This window comes from Emys orbicularis, chromosome 3 (assembly GCF_028017835.1).
Source record: "Emys orbicularis isolate rEmyOrb1 chromosome 3, rEmyOrb1.hap1, whole genome shotgun sequence".
Taxonomy (NCBI): domain Eukaryota; kingdom Metazoa; phylum Chordata; order Testudines; family Emydidae; genus Emys; species Emys orbicularis.
The window spans coordinates 3,338,876-3,353,928 of NC_088685.1; the positions used below are offsets into that span (position 1 = coordinate 3,338,876).

The 15,053-nt window shown below is 52.8% G+C and overlaps 1 protein-coding gene across 2 annotated transcripts in view; it reads right to left on the minus strand.

Annotated features, from left to right (window-relative positions):
- HADHA (hydroxyacyl-CoA dehydrogenase trifunctional multienzyme complex subunit alpha) overlaps positions 1-15,053 on the minus strand; it is a 38,900-nt gene that overhangs the window by 2,127 nt on the left and 21,720 nt on the right. For both annotated transcript variants that reach the window (XM_065400654.1, XM_065400655.1), the window contains 8 exons: positions 14,511-14,620; positions 11,200-11,334; positions 10,076-10,247; positions 9,132-9,218; positions 4,910-5,050; positions 3,390-3,458; positions 1,745-1,940; positions 690-804 (listed from right to left, as the gene is read on the minus strand). In XM_065400654.1, the coding sequence (XP_065256726.1) occupies positions 690-804; positions 1,745-1,940; positions 3,390-3,458; positions 4,910-5,050; positions 9,132-9,218; positions 10,076-10,247; positions 11,200-11,334; positions 14,511-14,620 (1,025 nt within the window). The remainder of the gene's footprint in view (positions 1-689; positions 805-1,744; positions 1,941-3,389; positions 3,459-4,909; positions 5,051-9,131; positions 9,219-10,075; positions 10,248-11,199; positions 11,335-14,510; positions 14,621-15,053) is intronic.

The following is a 15,053-nucleotide window of genomic DNA, read 5'->3' on the forward strand; positions in this document are numbered from 1 at the left end:
ACTCAGATCATGGGCGGGGCAGCCTGGGGCCCAGGCCTCGAGAACCAGCCAAGAGCACGCGGGGGTGGGGGGGCAGGGCCAGAGGAAGCCACAGCTGGTGGAGTGGCATTAGGACCTGCCTTCTGACTGGAGGAGGCAGCGAGGATCAGTCTGATACTCAGCCAGGGACCCCCACGATAAGGCAGAGATCTGTCAGGCCTCACACTGGGGCAACTATAGGAGACATGTCAGGCCATGCCACAGATCTGATTTCAGCACGTAGCTGATCCTAGCTGGAGGGGCAGGGGACCATACGGATCCCCACCAAGTCCTGGGGGGACTGTCGCCCGAGGCACAGTACCAGTGTCCATTGTAGTACAACCCCCCCCCCCCCCGCCCCTCCCGCAGTGGGCATTCCACAGGAAGACCCCCAGTGCCTTGTGCTACCAGCAGCTGCCAGTGACCCCCAGCACCCTAAAGGTGAGGGATGGCCAATTAAACTGGAGATCAGCCAGTCTGAGGGACCAGTGCCAGCTCCTGGGGCTGCTCTACTTGGAGGCCCAGCACAGCCCTTGTGACAGTGCCCCCAGAGGGTTTGTCAGCAGCAGGCTACAGAAGATGCATCAGTGCTGGGAGAGGCTGGGATGCCCAGAACCACCCCATGCTGCCCCCCCCCCCCACCCTTTTGGGTTCGGACACCATCTACTTACACCTCGGGCCTGGAGGGCACCTTGAACTGTGCCAAGATCTCATCCATGCTGGAGTTCACGCTCCTGTTCTTCACGCCTTGCTGGTACACGTAGAAACCCTTCCCTGCCTTGCGGCCTGCCAGGAAGGGGGGATGTCAGTCACTGGCTGAGCTGCCCCCCAACTGCCACTGATCCCCTGGGTTGCCTGGGCCATACGGACTGCTAACCTGGTAGGTGCGTCTCTGCCGGCACAAGCAGCAGGTACCTGTGGGACGAGAGGCTACCCCCACGCTCAAATGGCACCTGGGAGCAGCTTCCTGGCACTGCAGTGAAGGGAGGAGGCTGTCTGGATCTCAGCCCCCTGGAGACAGGGGAACAGTTCATGTACAGAGGGAAGGGGCAGGCCATCAGAGGAAGGGTGGTCAAGCAGATCTGCTGGGCCTCGCCAAGAAGCAGCCAGCACTGCCAGTCTCCACTGGTCTGAGCCTTGGAGATGCTTTGAGGCAGAGGAGAGGTGGGATGACTGGCTTCCACGGCTCTCCGGACAGCAGATCCTGCCCAGAGTTTGCATCTCATCAATGCTTAAGAGCAGGGGCCTGCTGGGGACAGGAGACATCCCAAAATTGAGACCCGAGTGACCCAAGTGCAGCCTGTTGGCCAATCGCAGTCCATATCTACAATGCAGCTGTCTTCATCCTTAATACAAAGACGGAGCCCACACAGACTACAGGTCCCAGCATGCAACACTCCCCTGTGGAGCAGTCGGCACATTTGAGGAACAGTGGCCTCTAGTGGCCAGCAGTGGCTTTGTCACAGTTGCATCTCATGCGGCTCTAGGGGGCTGGAGCTGCAGCCCATCCCAGGAGCAGGCGGTCAATAATGGTCTTATCAGGCCACGACTTGGAAGGGCTCAAGCCCCGTCCAGCAGGGAACGCTGCGTCCCAGGGAACAATGGGAACAGCTTCTGTGGGCTCGAGCACAAGTGTGAGGCGGCTGCCGGGAGCCTAGCCCGGGGACCAAGAGGGAGGAGGGGCTGGCACGGAACAGCCCAGCTCACGCGTTCTGGGGCCACTCACCTAAAAAGCCCTTCTCTACCATGCGTTTGAGCAGCTCCACGTTCCCGCCCCCAAAGCGCTGGCCAAAGGCCTTGCCGAGATCCTCCGCCACGTGCGCAGCCACGTCCACGCCCACTTCGTCGATCAGGGTGGCGGCACCCACGGGAAAGCCGAACCCTGTGGAAAGGGCATCCACTTTCCGGGGGTCAAAGCCTTCCTGCAGGGGGCAGAGAGGGGGAAGCCCTATGAGCACTCGGGCCTGTGGAGATGCAGAGCCTGGCCCCACGCGGGCCCCAGTGACAGTGCAGGCCTAGTCCCTGCTGGTACATCACAGCTTCTGGCCATTGGCTTCAACACCCTGCTAGGGAGCTGGGCAAATGGCTTCAGGAACTGCACAAGCCAAGGAGGTCTGTCAGTAGCTGGGGATGGCCAGCCGCAAGGCTGCTCCCAGGCAGAAGATTCCTTCGGTGAGGGGGGAGCCCATGTCCTGGACTCTGCCCCCATTGTGCTAAGGTGCCCGTCCCAGCCCCAAAGAACTTACGGCCCGAGTGTAGGCTCCTAAACCTTCGTAAAGACCTTGGCACTTTTGTTCCACCCCGTGATCTCCAGGCTTTACACAGATGGGCAAGCACCCCCCATTACACCAATGGGGAAACTGAGGCCGAAGATAACCAGCTTGCCAAGGCCTTCTATCAAGGCAGTGCTAGAGATGAGATTAGAACCTGCTACTCTCCCAACTCAAACCCTTGCTCCAGTCAGGAGACATTTTGGCCACTCCATTCCTCCTGCCCGGGCTGAGGTCTATTCTGCCCCTTGCTGTATAACTCTGCCCTTCACTAGGCTCCTCCAGCCAGTGAGTTCAAAGTGCTTTGCGAGGTCTGCATTAACTCCCAACCCTCCGAGCGGCAGCTGTCCCTCTCGGATAGGTGGGGAAGCGGTTAAGTGACTTGCTCTTTCACGTGCGAAGTTTAACAGCAGACAGCACCACTGGGTCAGGGCTCAGAGGGGACTGCGGGTGGGAAAGTTCCACCACTTCTCTTCCAGGGAAATCCCCGGTTGATGAACTGGGGGAACAGCAGCTTGGGAGTTCCCAAACGTTCTACACAAGTTCAACTACAGCGTGGCACCAACTGAGCTGCCTGGGGGTTCCCGGGTAGGAGATCCCTGCGGCTGGACGCACGTTCAGCCAATAACCCAACACGCTGGCCAGGCGCAGGGTCATGGAAATGGAGCTCACTCAGATGATCAAGGGTCAAGCTTTGGGTCTGAACTCGATACCCAAGGACAAGATGGCAAGACAGTAATGATGTACCTCTTTCCATCCTTCCCCACTTCCTCTTTAGAACAATCCCACAAGCCGCTCGGCTGGCTGGGATCTGTGGTTTGGTGGGCACATTCTCATCCTCCCAAAACAGACACCCTGGGGAAGGGGGAGGAACCACGGAGTCCTATCTTCTAGCAGCACTGGGGTTGTAGTGGTCTGCCCAGTCTGGGAGACGGGAGACCCAGTGAGGAGTTTCTCTATATACACCCTTCTAGGACACGGCTGGGCTCTGGGCCAGCCTGACTTTGTAGGCAGAAGCAGGAGAATCTCATCTACTTTAACACTTGGCAGCTTCTCTGTACCCCGGTGCTTTCCAGCAGCACACTCGGTTCCAATACACACCTGGAGAACTCTGACCACTTCGGCCAGCATTGGCCCCAGACATCTGGTGGTGTAGAAACCTGGTCCATCCTGGGAGAGGCAAATGGGACAGCAAGGCAGGTTAGCGTCAGAAGCCCTGCAAGACCAAGGACCCCCTGCCTACTTAAAAACTGTAAGAACTGCTTCCTGCGCTAGATTTCAGAGCCCTAGAATCACCCAGGATTTCCAGCACTCCTAGAATGGCTTGTTTTGACCTGAGTGGAAGATACAGGAATGTGGGAAGCTCCTCACACATCTGCTTCCTGCTAAGTTTTTGAAATGTGTGTCATACAATAGTGTCCAGAGATCTCTGGAGCTGGCAGTCACCGCCCCAGCTCTGCAGCGCTCAGCCGCAGGGTCCGTTCTGTACAAGGTTGCGCTCAGCGGGGTGGAATTCACAGGTCTGTGCCAGGGGCGACTAATAGGAAGGGATGTGACCTCGCACACTAACTGCCCCAGCAGCAGCAGGCAGGGGAAGAAGATTAACACTCACTCCGAGAAAAGGGGGAGTGTTCTCCAGAGACTAATGGTCAAGGCAGAGCATTACCACCAAGTGCAGACCAGTCCGGGCACTGCAGGGAGTCCGGCTCAGAGTCCCAGCCCCCTACTCTAATGGAAGTGGAGTAGTGACAAGGCGCAGGGTTTGACAAATGGATCCAACTCTTGCTAGTCCCAGACTTAGCCTACTACCCAGGTCACACCCTAGGAAAGCCACCCCTGTAATTCAGAGGAACAACAGCGGTGTTCGGATTCGAGGGCACGGTCAGTCATTTAGGAATCCCTTAACCGGGGTGGTGCCGGCACACTTCAGCTCTGGCTTCACTGCCCTCTCCCCACAGGTCATGGCACTGTTTCCTCTTCCGTGTGACTGTCCCTGCACCAGGCTCTACCTCCTCCCCGTTAGTCCAGATCTGCTCCCAGTTCCCTCAGCCCTACGCCCAGGGATGTTTGTCGTCTTAAGCAGCTAGATCAGGGTAACCCAGGGTAACCTCCCGACAGCAGCAAACCCACCCTGCCTGCAGCTCTTGGGACGAGGAGCGGCAGCGAGATTTTGACCCAGGCACTAGTCCCTGCTCAGGGTCCCACTTTTGGTAGCAGCCTCCAGTGAGGCGTTTTGATACATTAGCAGCCCCCAACCCTCCAAGAGCAGGAAAAATGGAGCACTCTTCCCCAGCCTACCCAGACCTTCATGGCTGCTGCAAAGGGGGCGGCTGGGAGGATGTGCACTCCTCCTGTACTCTAGTTCACCCCAGCCTCCACATTTGGGTTCTCTGCACTAGTGAACAGCTCCAGTGCATTTCAGGCCTGCTGCTTTAATACCAGCCTAGTCCAATTCCTGAGCGCCTCAACCTTTAGTAGTGGAGAAACTCAAACCCCTCCCCCACCTAGTAAGCCCAAAAGACTTTCATGCTCCTGTTTAACCTCTTGGTTCATCCAGCTGCCATCTTGGGCACTGTCAGCGGTTTCAGGACCTGCCAGGATCTCGAGCAAGAGTACTTTACCTTGACTACAATGATGATCTTGCCCTGCTTGAGTCCGACAGCTACAGCGGAGGCAGCTGTGTCCTGGGAGGTCTTGTCCGTGGTGATAATTTCTAGCAGCTGCATCTTGTCCACTGGGGAGAAGTAGTGCATGCCGATCACCTGCCAGGAAGGGTTTATGGGCTTAGCATACAGAAAATAAGGCACAGACCAAAGAGCTGAAGAGCCTGGACACAGCTCGACAGGGGATCACAAGCAGGTCTGTACTAGGGAACTGAACCATTTCAAGGCTTAACAATGTAGCTAAGGGCTTAATTCGACCCTATTTTTTTCCTGCAGGTGGTCAGCTGGCTTGTGTCAAATACAACCGTCCTCCAACCACTGCAGGTCAGCTACGCTCAGAGGTTCCCAGGTACCTCTCAGGAGCAGACTGGTGGTGTGAACGGGCTGACTCACTGCATTTGGGGAGGAGACAGAACCTTTTCCAAAGGCTGAGTGAGTTCACGTGAAGACCCAAGTTGAAAAATGCTACGAACGTAGAGCCAGGAAGCTGAAGTAATCACTCCTTCATCAGCCCACCATGACAGTGAGCGTAATGTAACCAGTGACAAACTCCTGTTGGGTTCAATGTGTCCTGCTGACTGAGGGTAGCTGTGTGAGACCAGCCACACACTAACTATGCTGCTTCCAGACGTGCGTGCGCTGATCCAATCGCCCAGCGTCACCAATGTGTTTCCTACCTACCACCCCAGGTCTAAAACGGTGCCCGCTGCGCCAGGGCAGACAGAAGGGTTTGAGACATGTGATCAGGGCTAGTACAGGAACATGGTGGCCACCAAGGCCAAACTTTTCAGAAGTAGCCACTGACCTTAGTGCCCATCTCAACACGCCCTTGAGAAGGATTTTTCAGACGTGTTGAGCACTTACAACCACCACCCCTGGACAGCGAGGTGGGGATGGATTCGTCCAGTTCTCTGGAGGCGCTGCAACCCTGTTGCCCACAGATCCCAGCGAAGGAACTGGGAACAGGCTGTATAATGCTCTGGAGAGGCTTTTCTGGACGTTTGGTTTTTAGAGTGGTTTTCAGGTGTGCCGTTTTCCATAGGGATACAGACTAGTTTTAGACAGAAGCTTTCAGTTGCTACTAAAATCTTAGAGGGAAGGATAGCTCAGTGGTTTGAGCATTGGCCTGCTAAACCCAGGGTTGTGAGTTCAATCCTTGAGGGGGCCATTTAGGGATCTGGGGCAAAAATCTGTCTGGAGATTGGTCCTGCTTTGAGCAGCGGGTTGGACTAGATACCTCCTGAGATCCCTTTCAACCCTGATATTCTATAATTTGAAGTGGTGGCCTGGAAGCAGAGTTGTATTTGTTTGTTACACCAAGGATAGGGTCCCTACTTTGGTTGAAAGTTCTAGGAAACTTAACAGGAAGGAAAATCTCAGCCTTTGAGTTGTCAGAATGGAGATGTTCTTTTGTAATCTTAACTTCAGTGGCCAAGTACTGACCAAAATATCACTTTAAAAGGTACATTTTCATTCTCGCACAGGAATCAAGCTTGGCTTTTTTTAAGCTAATATACAACTCCCTAACAAGCCAGGTTTGAAAGAAAAAGGACATCAGCGTTTCGCACAGTCTGGAGGCAAATTAGTGGATTGAACATGGCGCTTGGAAGCAGGAATCTATCCTCTGAACGTAAGAGCAGCCATACTGGGTCAGATCAATGGTCCATCTAGTCTTCAGACAGTGGCTGTTGCCAGATGCTTCAGCGGGAATGAACAGATCAGGGCAATTAGCAAGCAATCCAGCCCCTGTTGTCCAGTCCTCGTGTCTGGCAGTCAGAGGCTTACGGACACCCGGAGCCTGGGGTTGTGTCCCTGACCATCTTGGCTAATAGCTGGGGCCTTACCAAAATCATGGCTATGAAAAATGCATCATGAACCGTGAAATCTGGTATCCTCCCTGTGAAATCTGGTCTTGTGTGTGCTTTTACCCTATACTATACAGATTTCACGGAGGAAAACCAGCGTTTCTCCAAATGGGCATCCTGACCCAAAGGGGAGTTGCAGGGGGGTTGCAAGGTTATTTTAGGGGGGTCGTGGTATTGCCACCCTTACTTCTGCGCTGCTGCCTTCAGAGCTGGGCAGCTGGAGAGTGGCAGCTGCTGACTGAGGGCCCAGCTCTGCAGGCAGCAGCGCAGAAGTAAGGGTGGCAATACCATACCAGGCCCTCCTTACTTCTGCGCTGCTGCTGGCGGTGGCTCTGCCTTCAGAGCTGGCTACCGGCCAGCAGTTGCCACTCTCCAGCTGCTCAGCTCCGAAGGCAGCAGCAGCACAGATGTAAGGGTAGCAGTACTGCAACGCCCCCCCCCCACAATAACCTTGCAACCCTCCCGCACAACTCCTTTTTGGGTCATGGCCCTACAATTTCCACAGCGTGAAATTTTAGATTTAAATAGCTGAAATCGTGAAATTTACAATTTTTAAAATCCTAGGACTGTGAAATTGACCAAAACGGACTGTGAATTTAATAGCCATTGATGGACCTATCCTCTCTACTCTAATCTCAGCTCAGCCATTGGGCAAGTCACACGACCTCTCTGCTACCTTCCCCTCTGTAAAGCAAGGCTATGTACATACCTACCATCTCACTGGGGGAGACGGGTGAAGGGACTAATGTCTGTTCACTGCTTTGGAAATGGAAAGAACCACCAGATGTTGAGTGAATTCCCTGTGCTGTAGACTGTGTTTTCTGTAGTTGCTACAGTGATGATCTGAATTTAAGTGCAAATCGGTTCCTTTCCAGACACTAATTAGAGGTAAGTGCAACCCTCCCACAGGAACATCGTTTAAGTTTAGCTAATTCAGTTCTGTGGCCTATTTGACTAATGCAGTAATGTAATCAGGCTGTCACCTTCGTGCCCACTGGAAGCTACACTTAGCACTAACATCTGCCTAGGACAGAGGCACCTTATATGAGAGCTGCAGACCGCAACACTAATTAAAGTGTGTTAATTAGTTAACTGATTTCCTATTGGTTTTCCATAAAGCATCATTACACAGGCAATTTATCCAGCAAGAGGAAGTGGAGGCGGAAGCTCATTTGCAAGTTTGAATGAACAATCTGCATTTCAGATGAGCTGTTACTGTGATAAGTATAACTGAGAATGGAGGAGAGGAATTACTCTTGGTACAGACGGCTCATTCAGCTCAGGCCTCGAGGGGAACTCCCCTCACCATGTCCCCAGATCCGCCACAGGCTGAGCTGGTGAGCCCGCTACCACTGACGGGGTAACATCCTCGTCACCTGACCCAACATAATGGGAATACCTCCATTGCTCGGAAAGGACTGTGAGCCCCCAGGAGGCAAGGGAACCAGCTGAAACCATTTGAGCCAGTTAGATTTAAGCAGCTCATCACTTTGGTCCTTGGACCATGGTCAATACATGCCCTCAGAGCGTGCTCTCTCCTGCAATTCAGCAAGGGCTCCTTTCTCCCACAGTCCCCACTGTCCCCAGTCCCTCTGAAGGATAGGTCCATCAATTAGCCAAGATGGTCAGGGACGCAACCCCATGCTCCAGGTGTCCCTAAGCCTCTGACTGCCAGAAGCTGGGACTGACAACAGGGGATGGGTCACTCGATCGCCCTGTTCTGTTCATTCCCTCTGGGGCACCTGGCATTGGCCACTGTCAGTAGACAGGATACTGGGCTAGATGGACCTTTGGTCTGACCCAGTATGGCTCTTTTTATTTTATGTTCTGAAATGGCCCTTTAGTACCTGGTATTTTCTCCCTGTGAAGGTACTTACACACTAAGCAAGGCACCGCAGTCTTTGATAAGCTAAATGGATTGACTCTAAATCATGTTAAGACATTTTTTCCCACCCTCAAATCAGTTTTGTGGCTCTTTTTAACTCCCTCTCTGATTTTCCAACATAGGTTTTCAAGTGTTGACACCAGAACTGGAGGCAGCATTCCAGTACCTGTCTCACCAATGCACAAAAAGTCAGCTCCCCACTACTCCCTCCCCAGTATCCACAGGTTGGTGAAAAAAGGTAACGCAAAGCACTGCCCTTGCGAGCTCACGTTGCGCTGTTCCATGTTCCAAACATGTAATGAGCACTCCCACCTCTCCATGACTGCCCGTCTCCAACAGCACACCAAAATTGGAAGGCACATCCCACTGGCATTCACAGCTCTGTCCCAAGCCGTTATGTTTGAACTGCGGGAGGGACTCTGGTACTCACCTTTTCCGGCCTTTTGCTAGCAGCAGCAATTTGACTGATTGGGAGAGCAGATGTGTTACTGGCAAAGATACAGTGAGGAGGGACCACCTAGGGAAACAAGAACAGGCACCATAAACAAGGTGTACAAGCATCACAAGCGACACTTTGCGGCAGGTAGTTTGGACTCAAGGCTTCAGCCGTCCTTTCAGGACTCCTAGTACCACTGTGCATTTCTAGCACCCTTCCCCAAAGGATCTGAAAGCTCTTTAAGACGACAGTGAATGGAGCCTCACAACACCCCATTAGGTAGGATAGTTTTACAGATATGGAAACTGAAGCCAGAGATGTTCAGCAACTCCGAGTCAGTGGCAAAGCCAGATCTCACTTCCAGCTCCGAGCTGGGACTGCCAACACCAGACTTCCTCCTCCAAATGCATTGCTCCTGCAATTCGACAAAACTATTCCAGTCCTGGGCCCGCAGGGCTCTGCCAACACACCCCAATCAGGTGATCAGCTGCCACTGCAATGGGCACCATGCAGGAACAGAGACCAGTTCCTTTCACACAAATAGAGTAATTTGCTGAAGCCCACTAGTCTGGTGGCAATGAACATCAAGCAGGGAAGCAGCAAGTTTGTATGAGGCAGTAAACAAGGGATTAAGGAGTGATGGGGTAGTTGAGATGCCCCATTTGCACTTCAAACCCCTAAGAAAGACTTTTCAGCAAGTCCCAGAAGGAGGTGGAAAGCCAGACAACAGCAGGCACAATCCTGCCAAGAGAACTGGCGAGACAGAACAGGGAGACCGGTCTGCAGCCCTCCCCTGCACTGAAGTTAGATAGCGAAGAGTAACCTCCTCCAGGCATCATACAGAGCAGCCCTGGTAGGGATATGGAGAGGGTGGAGCAGGCTCTGCCATACACGTACCACAGGCTGGTTGGAAGCTGTTTGGAGACGGGAAAACTCACCGCTTCCACCTCCTTCAGCACTTTGTGTTTGATGCTGAGGTCCTCAAACACAGCTTCGATCACCATGTCGGCCTTGTCAAAGCCCTTGTAATCCAGCTGCCCCGTCATATTACTGAGAATCGTGTCCCTCTCAAAAGAGGTCAGGTTCTTCTTCTTCACTTTGTCATTCAGCCTGGAGAGGAGGAGGAGGAGCTTGGTCAGAGCGGGGGGGGGGGGGGGGGGCGGGCGTTTACACCTGCATCAAATCCAGCCAAGGATCACTGGCCCATCTATTGGCTGTCGGAGGGATGCTCCTCTGGCAACCTGGAGGGCTGGCAAGTGCCCCCCTGATGCAAACAGTGGTGCTTGGGGGGCAAACCTACTGCTTGGGAGGGCAAGCATCATGTCTGTAGCCTCCGGGGGCACATGGGAAGAGGAGGAGGAACCAGAAACAAGGCTTTATAGCCCCCCACTCCTTAACACGCTGGCGCTGGGCAGCCCAGATTTGCTCCAGGGAATAGCTGAGCTACACAAAGCGAAACCTGCCCTGGCAGCAGTGGGAGGGGGCTTTGGGGGCAGTGACTCAGAACAAGTACCTGCTAACTAACTCCCTCCAGCAGGCAACAGGCCTGCGGGTCACAGGGAATGCTGAGGGGGACAAGGCCATACTCCTCCCCTGCAAGTAGAGACACATGGCGCAGCCCATATTTGGCAAAGTGCCCTTTAGGGGTAGGTGAGTCTCACCCATTGTTCTCACTACCCCCACCAGGGTCCTGCTACAGGCCTCCACACAGTTGTTTATATTCAGTGCTACAGCCTGGGCCAGGCACAAGGAACACGCCTGGGGAAGCAGGAATGCCAAGGCATGATCAGGGCAGCATGTGGGATGCTCATGCCAAGCCAGCCTTTTAACTCCTTTGCTCAATCACCCCCCCCGAACTAGCAGTGTTCTTCTTGTCCCACGTGGGGTCGTTGTAGGAGCAAACACCCCACTCTGCCCCGGGGACGGGAGAGGCCCCTTCACACGCGGCAGGCTTCCAGGGAGTGGATGTGCCAATCATCCCGACTCAGTTTGCAAAGACAGCAGTACTTGGCCTAAAGGAGGCACCATCCAACCCAGCCCTGCTTGTTTGCAGCTCACGTACCCTTTGAAGACCTGCTGCTGTCCCTTGCCTAGACCCTGCAGCGTTGTATCCTTCAGAATGGTCGTCAGCCCCTTATCCACAGACACCTGGGCAATCCCAGCTCCCATCAGCCCTGCTCCCAGCACAGCCAGGGTCCTGCAGCGAAAGGGGAGGACACATTAGCGATCTGCTTTCATTTGTGAGATGCATGACAAAACAAACAACCCCCAGAGGTAAATCCTACGCTTGAGTATTGCCTGACTGGGGAGCACACATATTGCAAGGATCTGCCGAATGCTGACGGGGTTTCTCGTCGGAAGCCATCCCAGGTGCAGGGAATGAGCACTACTCTGCTATTCTACACCAGAGAGAATTACCTGCCATCTTGATTTTCTCTCCCTAGGCAAAGACGCCCCCCAAAACCTCACTGCAGAGTAACAGGAGGAAGGCTCGCAGGGACTGCTCGGAGGGCTGCTGTCCATTTAGCTTCCTGTGTGTGACTGGAAGGCCCTTTGGCATTCAGATCGCCTAAGCCCTGTATGCCAGACTGCCGCACATTCTTTAGCTGATGCCACAGCCAGTCATGTCCTCACTGTAACTACTGCCCGATACATGCCATAAGCTAAGGCTAGGTCTACACTACAGCGGGGGTCCGACCTAAGATACGCAACTTCAGCTACGTGAATACCGTAGCTGAAGTTGCGTATTTTAGGTCGGCTTACCTAGCGGTGAGGACGCGGGAAAGTCGACCGCTGCCGCGCTGCCGCCGACTCCGCTGCCGCCTCCTGCCGAGGTGGATTTCCGGAGTCGACGGCAGAGCGATCAGGGATCGATTTTACCGCGTCTTCACTAGACGCGGTAAGCCGATCCCCGATAAACCGATTGCTACCCGCCGGATCGGCGGGTAGTGAAGACAAAGCCTAAGACACCTAGGAATCCACACAACAATCCAGAATCAGAGAGAGAGAGGGGCCCTTCAAAGAGACTTCGGCCTCAGGGCTGCAGCTCCGGCAGTTACGTTGCCAGCCGAGTTGAGGGCTGCACAGCAAGGGATCTTGTATTCACCCAGCGTACGACCCTTGCGGGCCAAGGTGTCCACACGATTATATAATACTCAGTCACGGTGCCGAACACTCCTATGCCAAACACACTCATTTCTAGCCACCATTAATGATTGCTTCTTGGAGCAGCTGGTCCTGGAACCCCACTCACGTGGGGAGAGGCAAGTCTTGATTTAGTTCTACGTGGAGCACAGGAGCTGACCCACGGGGTGAATAGACCTGGCCCACTTGATAATAGCGACCATAATGTAATTAAATTCCACACCCTGGGCGGGGGGTGGGTGGGAGAAAAGAAATTCCAAAGAAACTCTCCACAATAGCAATTAACTTCAAAAAGGGAAAAAGGGGGAAGGACACGACACGACACAGAGGACCAAAAAAATGCCACCATGGCTAAACAGAGCAGTTAGAGGCAAAAAGCCTCCCTTTAACAATTGGAAGTCAAATCCTACTGAGGAAAATAAAAGGGAACAAACTCTGGCAAGTCAAGTGGAAAAGTATAATTAGGCAGGCCAAAAAAACCAACCAACCAAAAAAAAAAAAAAAAACAAAAAGACAAACGAACCCAAATATTGAAGTACCTCAGAAGCAGGAAGCCTGCCAAGCATCAACAGGGCCACTGGCTACGGAAAGTGCTCAAGGAAACGACCTGCAAACTGCAGGGGAGTGAGAGGCTGGCAGCCAAGGTACCAGCTCATGCCAAGGCCCCCAGGCCTCACTGAACACTGACAAGTGCATCCAGTTTGGTGGAGTCTGCGCGGGACTTTTAAATCCTGCTTCCGCTATTCTGGTAGCAGATCCCAGTCCTGCTGCAGGACTCTACACTAGTCCCAGGCGGGGCTCTACAGTCTGGCTCACTTGGGTTAGTATTGTTAAAAATAGATATTCGAGTTATAAGGATGGGCTTAGACTTCATGGAATGTTAATACAGGCATTGTACAGGTCATATAAAAATGTTTGTCAAGACTGTCGATTCCCCCCAGTCAGGGGAGAAACATTACCAAGCAGTTTACTACAAGAGGCGTTATCCTCTCCCCCCACAAAAAAGGTCTACAGTCACTAGACAAGCCATTGTGGACAGAGAACTTTGTTGATTGCTTCTCCCACACCACTGAGGAGGTAAACAGCACAAGCCCACATCCCATCTTGAACGGGGGGGGGGGGGGGAAAGGAGAGGGAATAAAAATGTCTGTTAAGGAGAAATTGGTCACTTTAAGCTGTCTGGACTCTGAAGGGCAAAGATTCTTAAACATAAGCAAGAGATCCCCAACCTGCTTGGCTTGGCTTAGCCCTAAAGGACATAAAAGCTTGCATATTATAGAAGCTTCTTCTACCTTTTGAACTTAAGATTGTATCTCATATTTGTGTATGTTTACTTGCGTTAACCTTGTAAATAACTCATTTCTTTTTCCTAGTTAATAAACCTTTAGTTTGTGACTAGATTGGCTGCAAGCGTTGTCTTTGGTCTGAGTTCAGAGTACAAGTGACCTGGGGTAAGTGACTGGTCCTTTGGGCCTGGGAGTAACCTGTGACTATCGCTGTGATTTCTGGTGTAAGGGACCATCTCTCACCAAGTCAAGCTTGCCTGGGTGGCAAGACAGACTGGAATATGCAAGGGGACTGTCTATGGCTCGCTATAAGGCCGTTCTAGTGTCTGAGACGTTCACACTTGTTACTCAGTTGGTGAAATCTAAGTATACAACACAACCAGTTTGGGATCCATGCCGTTTCTTGAGTCTGCCCTGAGGCTGGCACTCATGGTCGTAAGCCACTCCAGACAGCATGACAGACTGCATCACCCCAAGGACCTTGCTCAATCCCAGAGTCTAGGGCAGGGGGTCAGCCTAAAGTTGACCCAATAGGCAGCCGGAGGCACACGTTAAACAAGAGCAAGTTACAAGAATCTGTGTGCGAATTTCATGATCTTTGTCAGAGTCAATGCAATTCAAGCAGCAGACGATCCCTGGGAAGACAAAGTTCCTAGTAGGAACGCTGGTTAACCTCAGGGCGGATCCCAGCCTGAACACATTTCTATCTGACAGCAGTAACCCAGCCAAGGCTCACCTAGAAAAACGTATCATCAAGTGGGGAGACTCTACGTGCTGGTGAGAAGTCAGACCTTCCCGAGGACACTGGAACTGCCTTTTTGCCACACAGCTGAATAGAACTGGCCTGCATGTCGGAACCTACCGGCTAGAGGCGTATGGCCAGGTCTAAGATTCTCTTTACTGCTCTGACTACTCTCTTTTAACCAGTCTGTGTTTCACTTACTTGACCTCTTGTTTTGGTGCCCCAAACTTGTTCTTCTTGCACTGCACCTGCCCATGGTAGAGGCCCGTCAACGCCTTGGATTCCGCAGTCATTGCAAGTTCACCGAATTTCTGAATGAAGTGGGAAAGGAAGTCAGACGTTTTGGCCTCTGGATTCAACAGTTCCAGCATTTTTAGCATGTACAACAGGACAAAAGAATATGCTAACATTCCAGAACAGTGCAGACATTCTAGAGCTGTGCAAGCAGGTGGAGTATTGCCACCCATAGTGAAAGTACAGAATAGCCAAACCTCCAGAGGAAGAAAGGAACAAGGGATTTCCTTTCTTGGGGTGGGGGATCTCTCAGTGGTTTGAGCATTGGCCTGCTAAACCCAGGGTTGAGAGTTCAAGCCTTGAGGGGGCCATTTAGGGAACTGGGGTAAAAATCTGTCTGGGGATTGGTCCTACTTTGAGCAGGGGGTTGGACTAGATACCTTCTGAGGTCCCTTCCAACCCTGAGATTCTATGATTTCTGTGACCTCCTGAGAGCCACAGAACACTGCG